Raw genomic sequence first — 12,262 nt, forward strand, 5'->3', positions numbered from 1 at the left:
ATCGCGAATTATCCCTTTAATAATTATGATCAAATAAACAAAATAGGAAATTAACACCCGTTTATCTATCACAATGCCACAATAGCGAAAACAAACAATTAAATATGTTTACATACTTCTATATGCTTAACTGTCCCTATTTGACCATTCAACGCCCATTGTTAACGGTTGGTAAAAATGCATATGCTAAATTTGGTTTACAACTGGTAGCGAATAATTGACAGAAATATTGACCTTCTTCTGCATATGTCTAAACCATAGGTACAAGACGAAATTTTGTATCATATGTATAAATAAAAGTTTGAAAAAGCATCCGATACCTCTTGTCTTAAATAAAGTCCACAGTAGTAAACCGCTGTTCGAAATTCATAAATCGATTGCGAAAAATACCAAATTCGGGTCAGAAACGAAAACTGACGGAAACACATCAAATATAAGAGGAGAACAACGACACAACACTAAAAGGCAACACACACAGAAACGAACTATAATATAACATTGGCCATTTTTCCTGACTTGGTACAGAACATTTTAAGAAAAAAGGGTAGGTTAAACCTTAAAGTTTATGCATACCTTTTGTATGTTCCTGTGACAAGATTAGTATTGGAAGTTAGCATAGGATCATATCAGTAAATAGTCCTATATAAATGAAATTGATTACAACTCTGTCATAGAAAAGTGTAAAATACCGACATGATATAGCATGGTTATCTTTTGTCATTAAAAATTCTAATATCAAATAAAATAGTAGATTCGGCTAAATATATTCCATAAGTGGGAACATTTTTTTTTTATAAAATAGAAGTTCACAGTTGAAAAAAACAGTCATCTCTTCTGTCTTGAAGTTTGGTTCTCCACCAACTTTACAAGTTGTCGATGTTTAGATGTGGTTTAATTTATGGAGCGTACTTTAATATACCAGTACGTGGTATATCAAATTAAGTTCAATGGGATAGCCATGCTTAACACAATGTTATTTAACTTTGAAATCAAATGATAAGACATTCCAATAGGAATGCCAATTGTCTCAGGAAAGAAGAAAGTCCATCTCAAGCAAAACATGAGTTGACAAAATATCCAACATTCTGGTGGCATCAGTTTCAGTTACATTTTGCCAGAATTAGTATCAAATTAGTATACTTCTTAATATTTTTTGTTAATAATGTTTAGCAAGCATAATAGTTGAAGTTAGCACCAATCCACATTGTTGCCGTAGCATTAATTCAAAACATAGCTGTAGTCAATATGATCGGAATGGATATTTTAGTCGATATCTGTTCAAAGGTTGATTTTTATAAAATAAGTTTTAAATACGAAAATGAAATTTATAATTAGAATTTAAAACTATTCCTTGTCATGGTACTAAGTATCCGGAAATTACATATGAGGAAGTACTTGATCATATGATTATTTATTTTATAGCCTTTTGTGTTAGTGTCCGAACACATGCTTATTTTTTTATTGTTGATTTATCAGCAAGTAAGTATATAATTCACTCCTTGTCTATTTCTCAATTTCTTTAAGCTAATTTAGCAAAAGAACAACACTTACTAATGCGGACGAAAAGAGTGAATTAGGTTTCAGTTTGATTGTTGATAAGACTGAAAGAGAATATCGTCGAAAAAATGTATCTTTAAGGCAATAAACATAAGATGGTTGAAAACAACCACGGTTATTTGGACGTGGTAGGTTGCTGTAGGTAAAGATTTATATACCATATTCTTTAAAACCGACATAATTCAAAAGAGATGATTTTGGTAATTGACCAAACACGGTTTAGTGCTATTTTTATAAGTAGTTATGTCAGAAGCTATTGTTGAGACCGACGTCGAAGAAGATCGCCACCAAAAAAAAACATAACAGGATAAACATTTGTGTGATGTATGATAAACTAGAGAATCATTCGACCATTTGTCAGTTTCGAACTCAATGTTGTGGGATGGAATGTCACACACGATTTCTTTAGACAAATTTAACAAGGACACTTTTTCCTGATACGTATGTAATATTTCTCTAATTTGTATTCTTTTTTTTATTTTCCTCTTTGAAATATTGAAAAAGAAAGATAAAACAATTGGTTTAGAAATCGTCCAAAAATCTTAAGAGAAATATACTTCACCACTCGTGTATTATGATATTTCTCCAATTTGAACAGTTAATTAATTCTCTTTCGTTTTAAATATTAAAATTTACCTGTCTCGTGTGGAGAAATACCGTAACACACTTGATTCAATGGTGAATTATATGTACAATATATGGACAAGACAAGACTAAATTGCGAAATTATCATTTTATCTATTTGCAGTGATAATACAATTATCACTAAGCATTACTATTAAAAGAAATCAAATAACGTTAATTACACCTTCTTTGCGATTATTTTGTCCTTTTAATCTAGATTTTTATTTTTACCAGATTGTTGATGGTGTGATGAATTTCTTCTTTGTGACAATTTTCCTGTTGACTTCTATAGCTGCGTAAGTTATAAAATATATTTTATGCAGATACACATCTGTCACTCGCCGTAAAATATATTTTCCCTTCATTGTTGCAAGCCATACGGTGGCCTATAAATTCTGAATACCACTTTCTTTAAACTGTGGCGGATAGTTGTTTCATTAGTCAACTGCTTATAATTAATTATTTGATCTATTGGCGTTACTTTTTAACTTTTGTATTCATGAAAACTTTAAAAAGTGTGAATTGTGTTATCCTCTCCATAAGTATACATATTTGAATAAAAGAGGGACGAAAGATACCAAAGGGACAGTCAAACTCATAAATCAAAAACAAACTGACAACGCCATAGCTAAAAATGAAAAAGACAAACAGACAAACAATAGTACACATGAAACAACATAAAATACTACAGAATAAACAAAACGAACCCCACCAAAAACTAGGGATGATATCAGGTGCTCCGGAAGGGTAAGCAGATCCTGCTCCACATGTGGCACCCGTCATGTTGTTTATGTGATAACAAATCCGGTAAATAGTCTAATTCGGTAGGTCACAGTCATGAAAGGGAGTGGCGTTGTAGTAACGACGTAAGGAACATATCCGATATCATTTGTGAAACGGTTATTCCATAACGGTCAACCAACTCGTGATGGCGTCCGTAATATTTACGAAGGGATGATTTCAACTTCACTATTTGGAACTCTTGGTTTAATAGCTTCCTTGTGAGCAGCAACCCTCTATCAAGAAATAAATGTTGATCTTGCATTGCCGTATGTCTGTCTATCTGTCTGGTGGTCAGACTGGCTGGCTAAATGGCTCTTAGATATATGATTACAGAAATGAAGGATATTTTCTTTATTCCGATATCAAACCAAGCCAAAATCCCTCAATGTCATGGCTGACACGAATGTGCTTGCACAAAATCAAGTACTAGTACTAGTTTACAAACGCATAATATTGTTTTATAGTTAATACATATATGGTGATAAACTAAAATTATTTCTAATGGAAGGTTCGAATAGTCGACATATAATAAAAAGGTCCCCATCATGTCAGCATTCACATTCTCTAAATTAGTTTTGGATATTCGTTTTAGAACCTACGGTGCCAGATGGGATCACTTCATATTCGCACAAGAATGGCCTCAAACAGCTTGCACGATGGGCATGAAAGAAGAGGTATTCCTCTTATATGTTAATAAAACCGAATATGTCTCAATATGTGTATTCATTACACAGGGGAGAGGGAAAAAGACATAAGGGTTTTGTATTTGACTAACATCTGAACTCATAGAACCCCATCTATTATTTTATATGCAATGTTTTCTTACAAATAAAAAATCTCACGATTTCAGCTTATTTCAATGATTAAATGTAGTTGTGAAAAAATATTGAAAAGAATCAGCACATATGCACTACTCCAAACATATGATTGTGTTTGTAATAACACGAACATTGCACACATAATGAGGGTTATATGATTTAAATATATATGTCGTGTACAAATTATAATTTGTACAAAAAGTGCTTGTACAAATTACAATTTGTACAAAATAGACAAAAAATCACTGATAATTTGTACAATAATTTTTCATATGGATTTTGGCGAAAAAGCATTGATGCACATTATTTAAATTAGTAGTTAATTCACATATATTAAGCAGTCTGAACCACAAATAACGCTGCAATATGACTGAGCATTGGTTAATCAAGTAATAGATTTCAAAAAATACATAGTGAACATGTTAATGTAAAATATCCATTATCATAAAGGCACGAAATATGAACAACTTCTACGATTTCAGTTTCAGAAGTTTTACCACCATTGTTTTCTCTAGCAGTCTTACTGGACATAATCTTTATTTGTTTCAAACCAATTTATACTTCGCACGAGTTTATTTTCATCATGTGCAGTACTACAGTGAACACTATAATTGCTAACATCCACTTCATTTTAACTTGATGGGTAGTGGTGTCACTGGCAATCATATTTCATCTCTTTATTTTCATATTTTACATTACATCTTATTGCTTATAAGAAGAAAAAAACATCACCGGTAGTAAATTAACTCATTAACTGGTCGTATTTTATTTACAATGTGAGCACCACATTTAAACGTCAAGTTAATGAAACTTGGATGAACAATTTTGTCTTGTCCTGATGAGTTTATTTGTGTCATGTAAAACAAGGGTATATGACGTTTATAGCAACATATCTTTTTGAGCAGTCTTCGAGTTGTTCTAAATACTCAAGATAAACAGAGCAAAAAGTTATACTTCCTTTTCCGGTGCCATCGATGTGACGAAGTGCAATTTTGCAGCTTCTTCCATGCAATTGCAATTTTATAGGAGGGATTTTAGACAGGGTGGGTGTTTTATTACATGAAATCAATTTCAGCCTTTTCTTTTACAGCACAAAACATGCTCCATTCCTGCTTACATCAATTCGTTCATTATTCACGGACTGTGGTAAGCTAAAATAGTTATCTGGATTATAATTTAATATGCCAGACGCGCGTTTCATCTACAAAAGACTCAACAGTGACACTTATATCAAAACAGCTAAACGTTTCAAAGTATATGCCAGATGAGCGTGATAATTCACGCAAAATATTTGATAACCAACATGCATTTAAGATATTTATTTGTTGACGTCTTAATAACATCATAGTAGTTTTTATTCATAGTGTAAAGTTTGTAATAAGAATATGTTTAATTTGACGGATAATTAAAAGAATGTAAAAAGCATTTGATATTTTGATTGATAGTCAGGTAGATTTCTTTTTTTCTCCAGATTGCCACTCATTAAAATTACAGCAATAAAAACAAGAAAAAAATTAAATTCATTGCAATATACTCATGAAGATAGTATACCCTTAAGGTCAAACGATAATGTACTATTTGCTATACCCAGATGCTATTTTAGATGGCCTGAGGTTAGGGACATGACCCTCCTTATGCAGTAACATGCATAAATAATGCACAGACCTAGAAACCTGAACCTAACGCTAACATGTTGTCCCTTTAAAAATCTGATGTCAGACACAGAGGCGACCTAAAGATGTTTTTTTTTGGGGACAAACACCCCCGGTGAATGTATATAAACGGCTTTACACTAAATAAAGTTGCATTTTGAAAATTCTCACCTGCTTGAACCTGACTCATTTAAAGATATATACATACAAGGTATGTTAAGGGAATGTGGATGAAACACTTACCATCGGACTTTGAGCAACCAGACATACTCAATTCATCTTAAAAGGTATGATGATTTTTTTAAAATTTCAGGCCGTCATTGGGATCAAAAGAAACGCCAAAGAATTGTAAATCAGTTCCTTTCGATATGAGCAAGATAAAGGTAATGATAACTATATTTCAACATCCATAAAAAGACATTTTCTAAATGAGGAGTCATGTGTTAATCTGTTTATTAAGCCAATATGAGTGTGTCAACAAAAAATAGACAAGGATCCATGATGAGGACCTTATTTTGACCTACAATGGTTTACTTGTATAAATTGGATGAAGAGTTGTCTCATTGGCATTCAAACTACATCTTCCTATATAATTGATTACCAACAGAAACATATATGCTTGTCTCCAATTAGAGTTTCAAGTCAAAATGCTAACTGAAAGCCATGGATCTCTAGATATATATAATATTTTGTATTTTTTGTTGTATGTGGTTGTGTTTTGAACCAAATTGATGAGTTCAAACCTTTCCAACATATTTCTACATGCAGTTATTTCTTTAGTTGCGTTCTTACGCGACTGTTCCAGGTGAGAAAGATTGGGCGCTTATATAAATTTAGATCTCCGCCATATTCTTTGCGAATAAGAAGAATGTGGTGAACCAAGAACCGATAATGTAGAGGTGTCGTCGTTCGTTCATTGTTGCTAATCAAGAAAGGGACATGTTTTGCTGTTTATTTTAAATTTAATTCAAGTCAGATTCCTAGAGTATATTTCTGTAGCTTAAATATAATTTGTAAAGGTAAATTTTCTAAACGTTGTCTATCAAATAGAAACAAAACAATTCAAAGTATTATAGGGCAAAATCTGCAATTATTGCCCGCCCCAAAGAATTTCTACATTTTTAAGGAGAAAATTAAATGGTTAAACTATTTCATCAAATTTCCAGCTAGTATGCATTGCATATCTATCTTGTTCATTGCGACGAAAAATTTATAAGGGTCACAGCAAACATTTTTACATAGAGACTATTTGTAACACCCATTTGAAACGGTACCAGATTGTAAAATACTATTTCAAATAGATGATTTATATACTTGTTAATTCAAAATAAATTTCAATCCGTTATGTTGCCACAGAAGACAATCTATAGACTGCACCACAAAAATTTATTTAGACATGCTTAGGATCAAACCAAAGTACTTAAACTTGTCAAGATTCCATGTTATGTTTCATACTTGCACATTTGTATTTGTAGAATCTTACAGATGAATTACAGCATGCTTGGCCGAACATTTTCAGAAAATCTCGTTCTTCTAATTTCTGGTAAGATATTTATCAAATTTACTAATTATCATGATGATTTTACAAAAAAATATGTGTTGCTGTGGAAAGAACCGGCACCCTTCCCTGTCGATCTTTTTTTATTTTCATATGAGTCGGAGTATCTTCAGACACTTGTCAAAAACAAGAAGATCTAAGAAGCCATTTCATTTTTAAAATGATTTCTGAAAAATATATTCTCAATAACTAGAAGGTTAAGAAACAACAGATACGGCTTACTCTGCCATATTTTCAGACTTAAATCATGAGTTTTATATAAGAAGTCATCTCAGTATCAGATAAATGAGAAGATTTTCGTTTTAAAATGATCAATTTCCTTCACCTTTATAGCAAATTACCAACTCCACTTGAATACGGGATATACATTTACCAATTCATTTGGTATTCACGAGCTTGATACTGCTACTCATACTTCATAAAAAGATAACTGTGTCTGAGCAGAAAGTTTGAAACAGGCTTAATGGATAAGTGCGTCTCTTCCGTTTTCTTAAACAGCTGATTGGAAGACATCAAGACCTTGTTCATAAATATTCTATTTCAATTTCACAAATAATAAATCATTTTATTACATTTCCCAGTTAAATAAAAACAGAAAATTTCACATGTGAAATAAACGTGGTTTACGTCGAATCAAAACAAATTCTGAATACATTTTTTAAATTAATTCATAAATAAGCCATTTGCCAATGTAATAAAATGAATAACTAATCAAAGAATTCAAATACAGAAAAATGTTCAACTCGTGACCGAACAACACTGTTAATAAACTCATGCGCTACGCGCATTCGTTAATTTATGTGTTGTTCGGTCAATCGTTGAATATTTTTCTCTATTTGAATTCTTCGATTAGTTATTCTATAAATCTGAAGTAAACATTCTAAGTACTGTTAATGTTAATCATCTTGATAACTTTTTATGGTGTTCATTTATTCGTCTTGGTGAATCTTTTACATTTACTGCGTAGTCGGTAATATCCGTTTGGTGCGGCTCGTTACTTATACATACAGCCATTATTTTGTTGTGCTATTGTCATTTTTTGTATTTTTCTCCTTCATTTTTGATTATGGGCTTTTTCTATATGCCATTTTGTTTTTCTTTGTTGGAAAATGAATTTGTTCTAATACTGATAAAGATTATAAGACAATGTTGACCGCTGTTCCTCTAGTTTTTTCCTTTTTTTCCTTTCATGCCTAGACTTTTTCCGAGGACTGTTGTCAATATTTTAGGGTTTTATTTGTCATATAAGTGAGGTTGATATAGCTATTTTATGTGCCAAGTCAGGAACATTGCAATTGTTTTCCATGCCTTTGATGCATTTGAGCTTTTGATTTTGACATCTGATATGGTTCTTTCCGTTCTGAATTTTCCTTTGAGTTCATATTAAGATAAACGACACAAGTTTTGCTACTCAAAGAAATAAAAATAAATACACGTTCGAATATACCATATTATATATCATGAAAACATGGACAAGTAGTAATCAGTAGAGATCTACCGTTGCAAAGTTTCAAAACTTTGAATTTGTGCGTGTTTTGCTACACTATCACATTGTTTATATTGTGTTTTTGTATTGTTCTTTTAATAGAAAAACAAAGGAAATATGTTATTCATTAATGACACAGAATCAGAACATACACAAAAAAAAAGACATACATAAAGCAAAACAAAGCTCAATTATTTTTCTTTATCTGAAACTCACAATAAAGCCTTTAACATAGAGCAAAAAACTTTCACTTATCTACAAGTGTAAGATGGCACGTAAAACCCCATCAGAACTTTAATATTTTACTTCCAACTTTGTATGAATACAGGAAACATGAATGGAACACCCATGGAACATGTGCCTTAAGTCTGAATACAACTGGAACAGAATATCTGTTCTTTAGGAAAGCACTCGACTTAATGAAAACATACAATGCGTCAAAGTAAGTTTTAGACATAATAATATAAAATCAAAAGTTAACAATGTAAAACGATGAAAACAAAAATGGGACAAAATATATTAAAGAAAAGACAACACGTGCTATTTTCAAAGTTTCATTTCGACACTTCCCGAAAATATGAATAGTATTATTTTATAAAAAAAACTTTTAAGTCCGTTTGAAAAAAATAATTAAAATCACAAATAACAATATCATGGCATTTATTTTTCGTCAGATATATTGATAAAAGACTGTTTGTTGCTAAACGTATTGGCGAATATGTCATGCATATTTCACTTGTTTATCCTGTCTATTTAAGTCGTAGACTTGTTTCACAACAATTGATGAATTCAAACGTTATAAATTGCGATTAATTTCAAATGCCACTTTGGACATAAAAGTTGAATTAAAATTTGAAGAAAATTGCTATGCACAAAATTATCAAAATAAGCATCGTCCTGTTGGTCATTATTTCCTTTTATCTAAACACTACCTTTTTATCAAGAGACCAAAAATGAAATAATTGGTTTTCATTGTAGATTCCTGAATAAATTGAACATTACGCCAAGTGACACAACACCTTATGATGTAAGTAACATATGTGTACTTATACGATGTGAAAATATAACAAAGACACATGTTTCCATTATTTGGCAGTTATGTTTATTTTTTGACCCCGAATTATTATTTGATTGAATGCACATTTTATAAATTTGAAGTGGTACGGTAAATTCCATTTCGACCACTGGTCCAACATCTCTGCTGGTTTATTCTTATTTTTATTTATTATATAAATGATATGCAAGGGGCCACAATAGAGAACTTGAGTACTTTCAGCGAAAGGGGATGGGAAAGATCAGTGTTTACCCTAGTAATGATTAAATAAGCGTTTGTCCTATAACATGGCTGATTTGGCTTCTGTGTGTTATTCATTCAAGCAACTCAAAATATACACCTTTATTAGTTTGTGAATAAATCGTCATCATACTTAAAAGTGGGTCTCAAAATTTACAGTCTGATGAAAGTTTATCAATCTTGAAATGATTCCAAACATGTCACACTCTTTCATATTTTACCATTATTTTGTATTTTTTTCCTTTACAGACTAAAACAATTGCAAATATCCTTCAAAAGAAACTCGGAGTAATGCCAAAGTTACAGTGTTACAGATATAAGGTAATAATAATAAATCTTTTTTTTCATTTACTTGAGACTTAAGAATTTATTTCACTTGCAGTTCCCTAAAGGGGAAGTAATTTAATGGAAACATGTATTTTCCCGCTTGAATGATTTTACACTTGTCATATCGGGCTTTTTACAGCTTGATGTTCGGTGTGAACCAAGTCTCCGTGTTGAAGACACTAATTTGAACTTATTTTGCAAATTGTGACTTAGATGGAGAGTTGTCTCATTGTCGCATACCACATCTTCGTATATCTACCAGAAGGTACTGTTTAAAGTGGATCCCATTCCCTAACAAAAGAGTTACGTTTTATGTTTGATGTGAATAAACATTTTGCTATTTGCACATATTTTAATTATTTTTTGTACATTTCAGTCTCAGTCAGGTAAAATAAAAACTGACTTGGCAGAAATAAGAATATGTATGGACAAACAGTTTAAAATTATCAAATGTCCTCATGGTGACTCGACACTTTACTGGAGCGGACTATCTAAAACTCAATCTTGTCGTGGAGGAGAGATATATATTCCTGAGATTAAAAGAAACTAATTCACTAAAAGAGAACAACGAATATACGATTAAGCTAAAGTTAATGCAATTGCAATGTTGTTATGCATAGGATATAGGATTTGTAAAATAGATAGACAAGATAAATTTAGCTAACCATGCATTTTCACTTTTGTATTCTAAAAACAAAGAGTAAAGTGTGTTTTTTTTTTGTATATACTGTATATAGATTGGATGGTGCATTATCAGCTCTTTACACTAGTATAGTTGTAAGAATTTATAAAACAGAACAAGACCATTATGAATTCTTTTTATTAAGTTCGCTCAGCCTGGTGCTATTAGTAAACTCTATATAATAAAACTGCTTGCAAATTTACAAGTTACATTTTATACGCGAAAAAAATTCGATTGTTAACATTTTCGTAAAATAAAATTTGTCCAATTATCTTTTTGGCAGATTGTTTTGTCTGGTATAAAAGAGTGTTGAGTTTTTTTAACACATAATTGTTTCTTTGTTTCTGTAAAAGTACTATATTGACATGGTCGATTTTTCCAAGCTACTTTAATTTGTTATGAGGTTGACATACAAGCTGTATTGCACTCATCAATGTCAAGGTAATTGTTGGCATTCCCATCACAGCCGCCATAAATAAACACTTTACACATTCCTGATCGGAACGAATATCGTGGGAAATATCCCCGACATTGCCCTGGTCTGGTCGGCAACAAGCAGTCTGTAAAGAAATCACAAGAAAATAATGCTTTTTTACACAACAAATTCATTATAGGTTCATAATAGCAATTCGCTTTTTCTCTAATCATTGGTAAAAAATAAATTCAAATAGATAAAATGATGAGAAAAACAAATTCTACAATGATTGAATAGCGCTACAGTTGACTCCTCATATAAGATTATCATAGAACGACTTCTGCGATTTTTAAGATTTCAGAAACAACATAAGCAGACAAATGGAAATTGAATAGAAAAAAAATGCTGTATAAAAAAGAAGATGTGGTATGATTGCCAATGAGACAACTATCCACAAAAGACTCATACATTTATACAAATACGTCAAGAAAGCCAGAACTGAAAGTCCGTTTCTTTTTAATGTTAATGACCTTCAAAAAATTAAGAAAACAGGAGAGAATACTAGTTAAAGTAAACTCATTCGTCATAAAATATATATCTATAGATATTACAAGATGTGTTATGAATGCCAATGAGACAAATCTCTATCCAAGTCACAATTTGAAAAAAGTAAACTTATATAGGTCAAATTACGGCATACAACACAGAGCCTTGGCTCACACCGAACAACTAGCTTTAAAGTACCCCAAAATGACTGGTGTAAAACCATCCAGTCTGTTTGTGAATGATCATTGCTGAAAATTAACATAGTTCAAAGTAAGCAACACCTTTAGTTTGTAATATCATACTATGGAAGAATCATCTCATGGACGTTTGTATGAGGTTCTCCATTGTTTAAGATTAAATTAATTTATATGTAATGTTTTTCTTCTTGGGATTTTCTAATATAATTCCGTTGACTTTCCCAAACATCTCTTCATAGTATAAAATTGAGAATGGAAATGGGGAATGTGTCAAAGAGACAACAACCCGACCAAATAAAAAAACCAACAGCAGAAGGTCACCA

The 12,262-nt window shown here is 31.5% G+C and overlaps 1 protein-coding gene across 1 annotated transcript; it reads left to right on the forward strand.

The window, feature by feature from the left end:
- Nucleotides 1-993: 993 nt before the first annotated feature.
- Nucleotides 994-11,059, forward strand: LOC134710748 (ribonuclease Oy-like). Its single transcript, XM_063571144.1, has 11 exons — nt 994-1,134; nt 1,423-1,479; nt 2,416-2,477; nt 3,557-3,638; nt 4,873-4,928; nt 5,748-5,817; nt 6,910-6,977; nt 8,807-8,920; nt 9,457-9,505; nt 10,022-10,093; nt 10,476-11,059. The coding sequence occupies exons 1-11, from the start codon at nt 994-996 to the stop codon at nt 10,647-10,649; spliced, it is 945 nt and encodes a 314-aa protein (XP_063427214.1). The 3' UTR covers nt 10,650-11,059.
- Nucleotides 11,060-12,262: the final 1,203 nt, after the last annotated feature.

Source organism: Mytilus trossulus, chromosome 3, assembly GCF_036588685.1.
Source record: "Mytilus trossulus isolate FHL-02 chromosome 3, PNRI_Mtr1.1.1.hap1, whole genome shotgun sequence".
Lineage (NCBI taxonomy): Eukaryota > Metazoa > Mollusca > Bivalvia > Mytilida > Mytilidae > Mytilus > Mytilus trossulus.

Coding starts and splice junctions, on each gene's coding strand:
- LOC134710748 (XM_063571144.1), top strand. CDS start 994: ATGATAAGACATTCCAATAGGAATGCCAATTGTCTCAGGAAAGAAGAA. Junction 5,818..6,909: donor TCGATATGAGCAAGATAAAG/GTAATGATAACT, acceptor TTGTATTTGTAG/AATCTTACAGATGAATTACA. Junction 6,978..8,806: donor TCTCGTTCTTCTAATTTCTG/GTAAGATATTTA, acceptor GTATGAATACAG/GAAACATGAATGGAACACCC.